Raw genomic sequence first — 16,006 nt, 5'->3', positions numbered from 1 at the left:
TTTATATCTGATTGCAGCTAGGTTGTCTCTAAAAATTGAAGTAGAAGGAGGAAATGAAAAAGTAGAAGGTGGTCAGGGGGTCTTGCTTATACATGTAGCTACATTGTGTTTGAAATGCAATAATAGATGGGTAATTAAGGCAATATAGGTGGGGGAATTCCCGGCCTCCCGGGTCTTAGAGACAACCCTGTACATGTATTAAACATGTTAAGCAATCAATTTTTCTACAAAAAAAATATTGCTACAAGCTATCAATTTTTTCACGTTTATTCATAAAAAAATCGATGCACATGTATAAAGTTAACATAAATGTAGAATACATTGAAAACAAAACCCCCACAGACTCAATGTAATTAGAAAAAAAAATGTGTCTGAAGTCTAACACTGTGTATGGGGTATTCAAATGCATTCAGTAATTAACTTTGAATCAAACTGAGGTTTTCTGGTTCATGAATGATGTCTAACAATGCTGTTTATCCTTATAAAGTTGCACTATCAGAACAGAGCATCAATGTCCACAAAATTCTAGTTCAACAGCAACTGTATGGTCTAAAGTTCCTCCTAATTCAGATTTTCCTGTTGATTTAGAAAAAAATGTCTCCCATTTAAAAAAAATGTCAGTACATGTTTACACATCTTTGCAAAACATCAATGAAGTCAAAACTTTGAACTGCATCTCTATGGATTTCTTCCAGTAGTAAATACTGTCTGCTACTTGTAGACTTTGGTGTAAATCAGATTTTCAACATTCTGTCGTGCTATGGGCAGGGATCTAATTCATCCTTGCTATGGGCGGGGATCATACTTCCTGAAACAGACTGCAGACGTCTGGTTTCCTAGCCAACATGCCCGGTGTAAGGCCAGAGTTATCTTCCCTGATGACAGCTCCATTCTCCAACAGATATCTACAAGTCTCTGAATGCTGACCACCTGCTGCAATGTGTAATGCTGCAAGGAAGAAGTGTACAAACTGATCAAAATGCTCTCAACAGTTGTGTATTGAGTAGTGCTTCACATGACATTAAAAAATTACAAATTACAGGTATATCATATAAACACATGAAGTAAAATATGATGTTACTAAAAAAGTATATTGTTATTGAAAGTTTACTGCTTAAAAAATTGAGATAATCAATGTATACATATAAAAGTATAGATATATGAATTGCATGTCTTAATATTGTTTTAGAAGCCTGTAAATTTGAAATAGTTCTGTAGAAAACCTTGCTTTGTTGACTGTGTACCTGTTCTACCTTTCGTGTCGGTGACATTGACATCAGCTCCTGCAGACACCAAGTAGGAAATTACACCGAGTTGTCCTTCCTTGAAACAAAATAAAAGTAGTTTGAATTGTATTAATGTTCCCTAACCCTTACTCCACCTCTCCTTACTTTATTTTGACTTTCAATTTAATTTTTTTTTCCTTGCAAGCAATACCAGTGGCTTTAGAGAGTTCAGTATTGTAATATATATTAAATAGTGCCTGTTTGGGAGGGTAACAGTTGAAATTGACACCCCGAGAAAACCATTGTCAACCGACGTGCCTGCTCTTTTGGAATTAATGCCCCGACCAAAATTATCACCTCATAGTATTTAACATTTATTTAGTATTTAACATGAAAGTATAACAACACTAATTAGTACCTTGGCTGCAACAAATAGTGGCGTGAACCCTTTTGATGACCTTGAGTTGACATCGACCTTTAAGCTTTCCACCAGGAATTTCACGGACTTCAGACATCCCCCTTGGGCGGCCAGGTGGAGGGGTCCCAGGCCGGCATTGTCCTCACGACAAAGGTCACCCTGTCAAACCAAAAACACACAACAAAATGACAACACAGGTCACTATGTCAAACCAAACATAATGACGACATACATGTAGCTGTATAAGATACAAGGCAGAAAAAATACTTCAAGTTCTTTTACTTGATATAATTTGGTGAGTTATCATTAATTATTAATGGTCACTAGTTGAATAGATGTGTTGTTAAACAGACATCAAACTTGAAGATATTAAGATGGACAGTAGCTGACAAGTGTTTTTATAAAGTTATTCTTTTTAATCTCGTTAAAATCATGAAACACAGTTCATATTCACATCTAAATTAATAAATAAATTTTGCGAGATGATATCAATTAACCAAAAAAGTTTAAGACTATTGTTAATCTGCTTTTGTGCATGCATAAATTTTCAAAATGGAACTGTACAGCTATATTTAGTTCAGGCTACACATGTTTTCATACCTTTTGTGTTGAGATGAGGGTTTGTGCGACCTCTACATGGTCTGATTTAATGGCGTCCATCAGCGGTGTACTTCCAGAGCTGTCAGTGGTGTCCACAGTAGACAGCCCGACGTTCAGCAGGAAAGTCACCACGGAGTGGCAGCCATGTAGAGCTGGAATATACAACCCAGTAAGTGTACCCCACTACAGAGCTAAAGTTACACATAGAGTAAAGAAAGAGGAAATACACAACATAGAGGCCAACCATGTAGAGCTGGAATATACAACACATATAGTAGTAGATGTACGCCATTAGCCCATTACAGAGCTAGTTACACATAAGAGTAGAGAAAAACACTATAAGGTGGCAACCATGTCATTTTAAAACAAATCATAAATGCATTCATGTTTTATAGCATTTACGTCATCATTCTCAGAGTACACATTTCGCTAAAATCAATTGTTACAAGTACATGTACTGGTATATATAATTTGAAAAATGAACTTGTGTTAGGGATCGCAATAATTCACAAAAATCCTTGTTGAAGAGTATGACTTAGCATTTTATCTTTATTGACCTGCTGTATGTAGCGGGGTCCTCCCATTCTTGCTGGCAGTGTTCATCACAGTGTTGTTATGATCATAGAGAAGGCGTACAATATCCAGGTGTCCTTCCCTGAAAACAAATATATTTTTCATAAAAAAATTATGGTAAAATAAAGAGAGACTGCTACAGTGGTCTACTGGTCTGAGAGCTACAGTATCGATCAGACCCAACCTAACAAAAAGTAAACCCCAACTAAACCCTGGGTTTACTAAACTTTACTTTGTGGGTTTACTCCAAGTTTAATGACCCAGAGTAAACCCCGAGTAAACCCCGATCAGAAATATACCCCTGAAAGCAGACGCTTCATGTGTATTCAGAATATACAAGGGGCAGTAATTACAGGCAGTAAGATGGTAAAATAAAAGACGGGTCTGCTTCAACCACACTTTAGTGCTTAAAGTTGACCCTAAAAGCAATTCCCTTGTTAACCTAAAGTAAACCTTAAGTAAACCCAAAGTAAACTCCGAGTAGACCCAAATTTCCATGAAGCTTAATTCAGGTTAGTCAGTTGTGCTGGAGATAGTTAGATTGATCCCTGACTTTGACAGACCTAATTTGTATATCTTGGATAGCAATAATTCCTTCTTATTTAAGGCACTCAGAGTGAAAAAAACAATTTAAAGATGCGAAGCTCTCCCCTGAGTTTTTTAAATGGTGGGCAAATGGCCCTGAGAGCCAAGTTTACATGGGTTTACCAATGTAATTCTAAAGACCTTCACCCGCAGTTAGTAATATATCAAAACTAATGGAAGAACAAAATACAGCCAATCCAATCTGAAAGTAAAAATGATCTGTTATATATGGGAACTTAATAAGAAGGACAACATTTCACAGAGGAACTACATGTAGTATGAGCTACAAACCTGCATGCAATGTGGAATGGGGTCCATCCATCTTTGTTCTTCAGCGATACATTCGCACCAGACTTCAGAAGTTGTTGGACAACCTCAAAACTGTCCTTTGTGCAGGCCAGCATTAGAGGTGTCCTGTAATAATATATTCTCAATCTGTATAACTACTTGTACTTTGGGTTGGGTATTATATACATTGTTCGTTTCATCAGATTTGTATGGCAATGCTTATCTACCATTCGCTAGTACCCTACGTATCAAATATTGAATAAATTTAATGTTGCGCGGGGGTGTTAGGGAAGCATATGGGTAATTTAGTGTCTTATTTTGACTGTTATATTCAAAATCGTGAAATTAAATAATTATTTTGAATAAGATCAAAAACTTAGTATTATCCTTTAAAATAGATGTTATTGCAATAAAATCGGGTAGTACATAACTGCCACATTGGTGCATTATCACATGACAACTATAAATAGCTTACGTATATTCCTTAACATAAAATGAGATAGAACAACACTACCCCGCGGTTTCAAAAATAAAATAAACATACCAAATGAAAGCAAAACATCTCAGTTTAATCAAAACCGCTGCTAGAATCCTATGTTTTTCCTTATTAAAAAGTTATTTATCCGGTTCAAGTAAAACCTTCCCAACTTTTATATAGTTTGCACGGAAAACGGCAAATTGCATCAAAACAACACACAACATGGGATTCTAGCAGCACTTTTCATTTTAAGCATTGATCAAACTAACGATACGTATAAAATTTCAAGTTCAATATATATGGGGTAGTGTTGTTCTAGTCGGATTTTCATATCGTAAACAACGACAGAGGAAAGCCTGGCCGAGAAATAAAAGCAAATTTACATACCTTTTAGCGAATGATTGATAAAACTAACATCTCCCCCAGTATTCTTATGTTCAATTCTCAATAAATCACACCACAATACTTTATGAGTTCTTAGATTAGTTATATTTTGAATATGTTTACAATGCTTTCCGATAAAATTCACACGACATCATGACGTCATCAATGTGTAAATCTACGTAATACAAACTAATTTCTGGAAAAAAATTGTCTTCAGTATTTTTCATTTGTTTTTGATCTACGTTTCATCGCTAAGATATTTGAATATGTACATAATAACTAAGATTTGTGATTTCAAGGAATTACATGTAACTCAGATTCCATATGCTTCCTTAACACCCCCGCGTGGTTTAAGTTATCACAGAGAAAAATGATAGAGTTTATTTGCCAATCTTGGACTCATTCCATGGGAGTTCACATTTACCATCTACAGTTACTCTAAAATCATTGAATAGTCAATCACCTTGGTTCCCAGTCACCGTGGAAATGAGTATCAGTCACAATTTTTCCTGAATTTTTACTATAGTCTGTCCCAAGATATCCTGAATACAGATTTTGCTTAGTTGCTTCATATTTATAAATACCTCAGGGTTCAAATGAATGAAAAATTTCGAAATACAATACAATACAATGCTAAAAAATGTGATGTCTACGAGGATTTTGTATTTAGTATGATAACGTTGAAAAATTATGTGATCTATTCCGAGTGTATTCCGAATGGAGAAAAGATGTAAACAATCCCCATTATAAATCTCCGTAAGGAATCTGTTTTTGTTCCAGTGAATTTTTCCGAGTGAAAGATAATAATGTGTCGATGAAATTATCTTGGAAATTATCCCTTTCAACTATTTCAATTTGAATGCACTTCTTTCACAGGTATGTGTATTTTTATTAAAAATCGTCCAAATGTGCTGCATAAATATCTTGGGACAGACTATTAACAATCACCATGGTTACTGGGCTCTGACCCACTCGGTACCATGGTCTCTGGGTTTACACTAGATAGAATGTTCTATCGTTAAAATGACAGATGTCCTACGGACGCGGTTTAACGATAGAATTCATCCCATATACTCGCTTCGTAGCAAATAAAAAAATTATATCGCGCTGTTTTTCGCCTAAATTTTCATATGATTGGTATCCAATACCTACAATGTTGCTCTTTTAGAATCTGATATTACCACATTAACTGTTTTTGCAACTTTTAACATCACGTTTGAAAATTCGCTGTTTGTGGTCTCCATGTTAATGATAAAATCCGAGACATTCCGAGTGCGATTTCCGACAAAATGGCAGGCAAATTCAAACGTGTATTTTAACAAAATGCCTTGGTAAGACTCATGAAATGGATATTTTGAGGAATAAACTACATATGCATGTTCATTAAGGTTTGTTATGTATAAAAATGTGATTTTTCCCCTGCAGATTATTTTTAACGGACTTAAAATTGACACGAAGCTGATCCGCTTCACGGCTGCTACATTGCAAGTATATGGGACGAATTCTTACTGTGACCTGAGCGTAGCCTTGTCACGGTAAGATTATTCTTTCTACACTTTATACACTCACCAATCAGCCCTCTTTAGGCTGTCCACCTGTGCCCCGAACTGGAGTAATATCTGGACGCATTCCAGTTGACTCGCTTGAGCGGCCTCGTGTAAGGGTCGCTTGCCGTCAAGGTTGGATTTTTCCACATCGGCACCGGAGAGTAACAGGTGCTCCACGAGAGCCGCATGGCCACATCTTGCAGCAATGTGCAGGGCAGTGTCTCCTGATTTTTCGTACGACGTATTCAGCGGAATTTCTGGGTTTTTAAAGTAATCTAAGTCACCACGTTGAGCTGCTTTGAAAAGATCATCTGTCATAACAGAGTGTGGTATGATTCTTGAGAAAGGAACAATGCAAGTATTGACCAAGTTCGCACCAATCTTTCAAATTTTATCGGAAATAAAAATAGGTCGGTTTGATGAAAAACCGAGCACTGTAGCTACCATTTTCCCGGTTTGTCATCTAACTGAATTTGAGAATGTGTACCTACATATTATAAGTTGCACACCACTATTAATTTTTACTATATATTCTTACCAAAGTTACGCAACTTTAGATACGGGTAGCGAGTTTAAACAAACTTCTGGGAAAATTCTTCTTTACAACTTTTTTTTGGTGCGAGAAAAGGTGGGGGCAGGCCCCCCCCTGCCCCCCCCCTTCTCCCACTACTTGCCTGCTCTTTTGGAATTAAGTGGACAGAATGTAGGCTATGTTTGTCCACCTCTCGAAAAAAAAATAATTATAACCCTGTACTTCGTTTGTCTGCTAAAACAAATGGTACATAGAGAATTCGAAGATGAATAATATTGAATATTTATTGAACGATTACTATCTTATAATGGAGCCCTCCTCCAACATCAGAATCATGCGCGGATCTAGAGGGGGGGTCGGGGGGGTCCCGACCCCCCCTGGAAAATGAAAATTTATTAAATATACATAGTAAAATTATCGCGAAAATATGCCTCGGACCCCCCCTGGCAAACACAATTATCCTTCGGACCCCCCCTGGAAAAAATTTCTGGATCCGCGCATGAGAATCACCGACCCTGTAGCCATAACTTGGTAGAAGCCTCCTCATTTATCATCAGCATGTGCTTGTTTATCCACTGATTGTCCAACAGTTGACAAAGAAGATTTTGTTTAAAAAAATATGAATTGTAAAATTTCAAGTTTACCCCAAAACATTATGGCCCCTGGGGATGGTAGTCATGAATTGCACAATTTATGCTCCATGCACTATAAAATATATTGTATAAACTACAAAAAGAATATATTATTATACGATTTATTTAGTAAAAGAATTCAATCACATTTTTATAAATATTGTGTCCCGAGAGGTTTTAACCGCATTTAATGTCTGCCTATAGCATGTCAGGATGTTGTTTGATCAGCACATGAAAGATTAACGATCTAAAATATATATAAAGACTAACTGACGAAATAACTTTTGAGTGAGCATTCACAATCTAATTAAAATTATATCCTTCACGCTCCTGTCAAATACGGTTGCGTGAAGGATGTAATTTTAATTATAGAGTACAGGCACGTAGCATCGTTTTTGAAAGTGTGTGTTTGTGTGTGTTGGGGGGGGGGGGGGGGCGCAGCAGACTCATCCAAAAAAAAGCCCAAAAGGGGGGGGGGGGGTATAAAAAAAGGGGGGATGTTACCAAAATCCTGAAAATCCTAATACGTTGGGGGGGGGGGTATACTTTTCACTTAAATCTTTATTTTCAATTTAATTTGTACAGGGTCACAGAAAAGTGGGGGGCCAACTCCATGTAAATTCAATTTTTTGAATGTAAATTTAAGAAAAATCTTTGCTGCGTGAAAAAGTGGCTGCCCCCCCCCCCCCCCCGATGCTACGTGCCTGCTATTGATCATACTTAGCTGTTTCCTGCATCCCCTCTACCCCACCCCCACCCCCACCCCCGATGCTACGTGCCTGGATGGGGCATTCATAACTAACGTTATATGTTGCAACATTTACTGGTACATGTATCAAATATATTATTGCAAGACTCAGATTGACAAAAAAATGTCGCAAAATAAACTAAATTCTTGGTTTGTCTATTTGAAAAAATCCATAATTTGATAGTACATTACGGATTCTTAAAGATATAATTGCAGGTAATCGGATAAAACCTATCTATGCTTCAATTATTTACATGATTTATTACTTGTATTTAATCAGGGGCGAAACATCTCAGAGCACGCGTGTAACGAGGGCGAAACCACCCAGTTCCTATATAGAGACAGAGGACCAGTCAACAGACAGACAGAACAGACGACAGTAGACATGAGGAAGTCGGAGAAAAACTAGGTCTGGAAGAAGAGATATAGAGACCTACACATCAGGGAGTTTAATTTTATATACCAACTCATAAGATTGGAGTCACATAAGTGTTCTTCCGATCACACACATATTATAACATCAATTCTGATATGTCAAACGTTATGTTGAAGTTCATAAGCCAGACTTCATGTCTGTCGGCTAGTACATGTTTATCATGATACTCATTAACCTTTTCAATTTAACTAAGATGAATTAGATTATCTTTACTGTCCTTTAACAATCAATTATATGTAGCACAAAGTATCATGCGCGGATCCGGGGGGGGGGGGGTACGAGGGATATTTTTTGGCAGCGCTTAATGCTTGTTTCATACAGGAGGTATTCTAATGTGTATAGAAAATAGACCTCCTGTCTAAAACAGGCGCATGTGGATATTTTCGGTAATTTCACTATGTAAACTAAGAAATGAAAAAAAAAAAACGAAAAGAGGGGATGTTTCGGACCCCACCCCCACCCCGATCAGCGCATGATGTATTGAATCTCGTTTTGGGGTTACCCGGAAGTTTTATTTAAACCAATCACGTGATTTTTACAGGCTGCCAGGGAGAACCATCAACAAGGAAGTGTAAACAAATGGTAAACATTAAAGATATGTCGCCATTTTGAGTTAAAGGCCTTTATAAAGGTGTGTATAGTTCGTTAAATGCGTTTAATTTGTTTCCATTGAGTATAAATGTTCTATATAAATGAATATTGCTGAAATGTATCAGCTTACTTTAATTGAAAATTAATGAAGAAAATATGAACAGATTTTTTGTTTGAATAACAAAAATGGACAAAAACAGCAACCTGTAGCATTTTTTAGGTCACCTGAGTCACTCACTCAGGTGACCAATTGCAGTTGGTCTTCATTCGTCATCATGACTGTGTGTGTCGACCGTCATGCCTGCATTACACTGCATGTCTGCATTAAATTAACAATGAATTAACAAATTTTAAAAATCTTTTCTACACCGATACATACATGTATGAAGGAAATGCATGGTTATGATGTATACATAACACCCTCTACCAAATTGACCATATAATAAAAATGTATAACATCTTAGAAAATCTTCCTATTTATATAATCTCATACATGTATATATAAACGGTATATTAATTTTGTTAAAACTTAATTGTGAAATTCTTGACCCCTGGTCAGAATTAGTTTGGGTCCTAGAATGGGGCCAATATATAGCCATATAGTGAAAATGTATTAAATCTTAGAAAATATTCTTCTTTATACTAGCTCCAACACATATGGGGAAAAAACTAAATGCATGGTTACTCATGAACTCCTCTGCCTAAATTGTGAAGCTCATGGCCCCTGGGTCAGAAGTTCAACCCGTAGGTGGGGGGAGGAGGCAGCAATATGGCCATATAGAGTTAATGCATATTGTGTTTTAAATTCTTCTTCTCTACTCTCACACATCTGTATGAAAAACTGACTTAGTAATTAAAATTATAAATTTCATGTCCCCTGGAGTATGGGTTTTGACTGTAGGGCCTAAGTGGATGTTTAGTGTAAAAGCATATAATGTTTAAAAATTATTTTCTCTACTCCCACTCACCTGTAAGGAAAACTGAGTATAGAATTTTTTTTAGACCAGGAAGCCCACTATGAAAATCATAAATTTCATGTCCCTGAGGTAGGGGTTCTGACTCTAGAGCAGGGCCAAAATAGTCATATAGTGTTCAAGCATTTAAATGTTTAAGAAAATAGTCTTCTTTTAGACTTTACTTCTGCTGATACTGAATAAAAGCTGACTGCATTATCATAAAGAAGGAAAAAAGCCATCTATCATTTCTTTTGTAATTTCATGTCTCCAAGTGAAGTGATTTGAATCTAGGATGGGGCCAAAACACTCATCTAGTGTATAGGGTAGAGGTTCTTAATGCAGGGTGTGGCCAAAATGGTCAATTAGTGTTAATATATATAATGTTTAAAAAAAACATCTGCTGACACAAAATAAAAACTGACTGCATATTTAGAAAAAAACCTTTAAGCTGTCATCTTTAATGATATATTATGTCACCTACATATACATGTAAGGCAAGGGTTATGGCTGAGGTGGGGTTATAAATTTGTCTTATTATGTTCTCCTTCGTTTCACTCATCCGAACAAAAAGTATTTCTATTCTAAGTATTTTATAAATAACAACAACACAGTTGTTAGAGTGAGTGAGCTATCAACCAGTTTATTCGCCGTAATATACAATCAGCATGCGACGTTTAATAGCGATGAACTGGAATTAGGCCCAATAATTGTATATTTCCAAATATATCTACAAAATACAATGTAAATTTCATATATAAATACATATCAAGAATACTTCATCATATCCACATGTACCTATAAACAAAAACAAAAAAATCGTGTTCGAAAGGGTTGATTGCTCTTCGATGACCTGTCTTTACCTGATCGGTTCTATATATATACTACAACCAAACAACTACTTGTATAACTGCGCTAAAAGAAGTAGTCCGTAAAAAATACAACTTACAGAAATTTATTTATTTTATTCTGCTCAGGAATTTCTATGAAAGAAATAAGCAAATTCCCATTTTTAAAAAAGAGAAAGAATGAAGCTTCTATCAAAGTTAACTTAAGACATTGTAAAACCATTTGGAAAGAGTTCAGTTTATCTGTGAAAACATATGCACATAAAACATATCCTGAAAGTTTACAAATATGGGGAAATTATTTAATATCAGAATCTTGCATCTTTTCAATATCAGCTAGGTCATGCACTCTATTATAATTGTAAGTTTTTCGCAAAAGTTATAGGTTTCATTGTCCTTTTTGAAAGACTTCAGGTAGGGAGGTGGTCTGTACAATATTATAAATTTTCTAATCCAGAATTAAACTTCACTAAAATAATATATGAGACTTAAACGAGTTTGTATGCGGTACTCATGCAGGTGACCGTCAAGGCCTATTGGCCTCTTGTTTATTAAAATAAAATCTGAACTGTAAAGGAATGGAATATTTATTAGTAACTAATGAAAACTCTATTTAAAAATTTATACAAAAATATATCTTTTTTTAAATATGCTACTATTTAGAATTAATATAATGAAATATGGTAACAAAATTTACAACAATTAAAGTAAAAAAAAAATGCAAACAAATATATGTGTACAATATATTTTAATAGTAAAGATTGTTTGAATTTGTTTGATGCAGTAGTAAGTTTTAAAAGCAATTATCTATTATGAGATTTTTATGAAGACAAAATTAATGCACTTTTTAGAACTCATATTCATATATTTACATTTTCCAGTGTCTTTGCCTGTGATAAAACTACGTATCAATTTTGTACTATATAACCCATAATACAAATGACGCCAAATCGAGGCGCCAGCAGGGTTTGCTTATTCATATTCAAATATATAATCGTATGATGGCTTAAAATTATATAAATATAAGGAATAAGGAATCATTCTTTGAATATTATGAGATGATAATTTCGTTCGGGGTGTGATCAAATCTATCATAAAGCCCTTTGGGCTTTATTGGATTTGATCACGCCCCGACCGAAATTATCACTTCATAATACTCAAAGAATGATTCCTTATATAAATCTGTCTTTCAATAATGAAGTTGAGTTTCAAAAGAGATTCAGTGCTTCAAATTTATAAAGTTTAAATAAAAGGATAATGTATTTTCTCCTTAAACAATTGTGTTATTATTTGAAGCAAGATGATAGAAACATTTCTGTTAAGACTTTTTCTGAACTCATCTCACTTATTACATGTAAGTTTTATTGTATATATCATTAATCCAATTTTTGTGTTTATTTTTCAGAACATGAATAAAAGTATCTGACCATGGACCCTGAGTACAACCTTCATGATGTGTTACGGTGTCATCTCTGTGAGACCCCGGGCCCCCCTATGTACTGTGTCATTTGTAACAAATATCTGTGTAAAGCCTGTGAGGGGGACCATTTATCTGATCAATCCAAAGAACACAAAGTGGTACCATTTAAAAAGAGGGGATATACTCCAAAGTGTCAAAAACATCCCTCAAAAATATGTGAACATTACTGTAAACAATGTGACATTCCTATTTGTGCAACATGTCTTTCCTCTGAAGAACACAATGGCCATCAATTTATTGAAATAACTAAAACCATGGACAAGAAGAAAGAAATAATTCAAAAAGATTTACAACAACTAGAGAAATCCATTTATCTTAAATACCAAGAGATTGCATCCATTATCCCAGTCCAAAAATCTGCTCTGAATGAAAACTCTCAGAAATTAACAACAGAAATCGACAAACATGGAGTAGACTTGCACAGAGAAATAAACACCATTATCAGAAACATGAAATCTAACGTGGAGGAAATAGACACCAAACACCTGGCTGTCTTAGACAAACAGGAAGATGAAATTAAACACACCATTTCTAAAATCACACAGACCATTACTGAACTAAAGACGTTACTGGACTCCAATGATGTCAGCCGTGTCTCTGCCTACAAATCCAGGAATGATGAATTCAGAAGATTGCCTCCTAAACTCACAGTGTCCTTACCAAGTTTTACCCCTCAGAAGATCAACAAAGAACAGCTTTATCAACAGTTTGGTTCTCTGTCAGCGTCATCTATCAAAACAGAAGAACATGGCTACACCATGGAATCTCCCGGTGCTGAGTCCTCTCCCCCGGACAGACCGCTCATTGATGTACCACGGATCGTCACACAGATAAACACCGAGTATGAACCATTACACAGTGTGTCCTGTCTGAGTGATGAGGAGATGTGGACATGTGGTATTGACAACATCATGAGACTGTACAACCTCCGTGGGAAACTAGTGAAGTCAGTCCAAACCAAGTCAGGGAACGTTCCATGGGACATAGCAGTGACAAGGAGTGGGGATCTAGTTTATACTGATTACAGAGATAGCACTGTGAACATAGTGAAGAATACACAGAAACAGACAGTGATCAGACTACGGGGGTGGGGACCTCTCTATGTCTGTAGTACCTCCTCTGGTGACCTCCTGGTTGTCATGGACAGTGATGATAATAAACAAACAAAAGTTGTGTGTTACTCTGGCTCCACAGAGAAACAAAGTATTCAGTACGACGACAAAGGACAACCTCTCTATTCATCTGGTGGATATAACATTAAATACATCAGTGAGAACAGGAACCTAGATATCTGTGTGTCAGACTATGACGCCCATGCAGTAGTGGTGGTCAATCAGGCCGGGAAACTCCGGTTTACCTACACTGGTCCTCCCTCTACTACCAAGGAATCATTCTATCCACTCAGCATCACAACAGACAGCCAGGGTCGGATCCTGACAGTAGACCATAACAACCACCGTATCCACATCCTGGATCAGGACGGACAGTTCCTCCGCTACATTGACAACTGTGATTTACAGAGTCCATTTGGTTTATGTGTGGACACCAGAGACAACCTCTTTGTGGCTGAGTACGACACAGGTAAAGTGAAGAAAATACAATATGTGTAGAACATTACACAGCAGTGTAACATTGTTTATATGTATTACATGTTGACAAACTGACTGTATATATTCTACTTGTTGGTGTATAACAGTTAATTATCTGTATTATATAATTAGTTTATGTTAATTAATAAACACCTTCATATATTCTGTACATACCAACAATACTATTGTTTAGTTTCTCTTTGTAAATCGTAACAAACTCATTGTTTTTGTGCAGTGATTTTAATGGTAAAAAAAATGACAGCATAAATATTTTACTTTCCAAACAAACTATTATATATACATGTGTATATATATATATATGCTTGTCATTAAAAGTTGAAAAGAATACAATCAAACATTCTGTTTAATGAACATTGTATATCAAGAATGAGAACAAGTGAATGTTTGAAGAAAAAAACCCATTTAATTTATGTCATTCTGTTGGATGAGTATATCATTGTGTATAATAAATGATTAGTATACAATTATGTGATCTTGTTTTAATTATTTTTATTACCTAATCAAAGGGATTTTGTTGTTTTATTACAAATTAAGTATTTGCGTTAAATATAAAAAAATAAATTGGATTTTCAGAATTAATTGGATGGAGCAAAATGTCTGAATGTTGGTATTATCAGTTGGAGATTTTAAACTCTGTAACATTTAATTCTAAGACTATTTTGAAGCAATGCTGATTGTTGCATCTGAAATGAAAAAAACATCCTCTTTGTCAATGGCCAGGTCTAATCGAAGAAGGGAGCAATCTTCTTAGGTTATGGATCGATGATTTATTTTAGCCATACATGTACCCTGTAAGCAGGTTGCCCATTGTTATAGCATGACCCCTGTATATTTCCAGTTCAAAAGGTTGATGGGTCAATAGGTTAATATGTCAGTAAGTGTTCTGTCAAACTATTGTATTTTAAGACTTTAGTCATCGATGTTGGTAAACATTATGAAGATTAAACATGCTGACAAGTGGATGAGGTCAAAGGTCACAAGAAGCATAGGCGTGGGAACCCGGCGGGGGGGGGGGGGGCTCAATATTTTTGAGGATTAGTCTAGCCCCCCCCCCCCGCCCCCCCCCCCCCCACTTTCAATTTGCTTCCGACGCCAGTGAGAAGTAAGACGAAGGGTTAATAAAATAGCACAATTACTCTTCATTTCAGTGTAAAATGCATGCGCGGATCCAGAATTTTTTTCCAGAGGAGGTCCGAGTCATATTTTCGGCAAATTTACTATATAAGTAAGAAATTTGAGTTTTTCAGGGGGTACCGACTCTCTCCCTCTCTCTATCCGCGCATGAAAAAATACAGAAATGTTAAAATTCACTGTTTAATGCAAATAAAAAAAAACCCAGAGTCAAATTTACGAACTTATTTATTTTTTCTACAAAGGTTCAAATGTGCTGCAAATAACATTTCTGATGTATACAGGGTAACTGCAACAGGGATTTGAATGACTTGCGTTATTTGTTCAATCAAAATGAGCCTATACCAACGTATGGGCGGAGATTATAGAATAGTTGGCAATGAGGTTCTAGACAAGATTTTGGCGCAAACGGTGTCAATATGTTTGGAGTACTAAGTTAAAAGACTACAAAAGTCGGTGTTTTGCTAGATAATAGAATTCTGATAGAAATGTTAGATATGTTATGGTATCAGGCACGTAGCATCGCTTTTCCAAGTTGAAGGGGACCAAGACTTGAAAAAAACCCCAGAAAACTCCGCTAATTTTAATCCGTAGGGTTCGGGGGGATGAGGGCTTTATTACAGGATGTAACTACGACCTTCTTGAACTGTTATAATGCTTTTCAATATAATTTCTATATTTTCTTACAGTGATAGAAAAGTAGAGACACAAGTTTATTTTTTGAATTATATAAGTAACTCTAAGTAATATGTCAGTAGGCAAAATAAGTTTAACCCCCCCCCCTCCCGTAGCTATGTGTCTGATTTTATTTTTCCTGTTTCATATCTGCGTTTATCGTTCTTTTTCTTAGTGTTTCTGTGCTATATTTGTCTTATGCTAATAAATTCAAGATATTGTTATAAAAGACATTTTAGCTAAAATGTTTGATCGGACATAAAAAGTAATA

The 16,006-nt window shown here is 35.8% G+C and overlaps 2 protein-coding genes across 3 annotated transcripts; one reads left to right on the top strand and one right to left on the bottom strand.

Moving 5' to 3' along the window:
• Window positions 1-190: 190 nt before the first annotated feature.
• Window positions 191-6,529, bottom strand: LOC128169183 (ankyrin repeat domain-containing protein 16-like). Of its 2 annotated transcripts, none has more exons than XM_052835350.1 (7): window positions 6,122-6,529; window positions 3,694-3,816; window positions 2,802-2,899; window positions 2,245-2,396; window positions 1,645-1,803; window positions 1,254-1,323; window positions 191-948 (listed from the first exon to the last, which is right to left on the bottom strand). In XM_052835350.1, the coding sequence occupies exons 1-7, from the start codon at window positions 6,415-6,417 to the stop codon at window positions 800-802; spliced, it is 1,047 nt and encodes a 348-aa protein (XP_052691310.1). In that variant the 5' UTR covers window positions 6,418-6,529; the 3' UTR covers window positions 191-799. The 2 variants fall into 2 exon arrangements, with proteins under 2 accessions (XP_052691310.1, XP_052691309.1); XM_052835349.1 differs by having other exon boundaries at window positions 1,245-1,323; window positions 6,122-6,525.
• Window positions 6,530-8,726: 2,197 nt separating this feature from the next.
• On the top strand, window positions 8,727-14,396 carry LOC128169178 (E3 ubiquitin-protein ligase TRIM71-like). Its single transcript, XM_052835343.1, has 2 exons — window positions 8,727-9,078; window positions 12,245-14,396. Exon 2 carries the CDS (start codon window positions 12,268-12,270, stop codon window positions 13,927-13,929), a length of 1,662 nt encoding a protein of 553 aa, XP_052691303.1. The 5' UTR covers window positions 8,727-9,078; window positions 12,245-12,267; the 3' UTR covers window positions 13,930-14,396.
• Window positions 14,397-16,006: the final 1,610 nt, after the last annotated feature.

Source organism: Crassostrea angulata, unplaced genomic scaffold, assembly GCF_025612915.1.
Source record: "Crassostrea angulata isolate pt1a10 unplaced genomic scaffold, ASM2561291v2 HiC_scaffold_106, whole genome shotgun sequence".
Lineage (NCBI taxonomy): Eukaryota > Metazoa > Mollusca > Bivalvia > Ostreida > Ostreidae > Magallana > Magallana angulata.
Note: the sequence above shows the minus strand (reverse complement) of the source record. Positions and strands in the feature narration are given on the sequence as shown.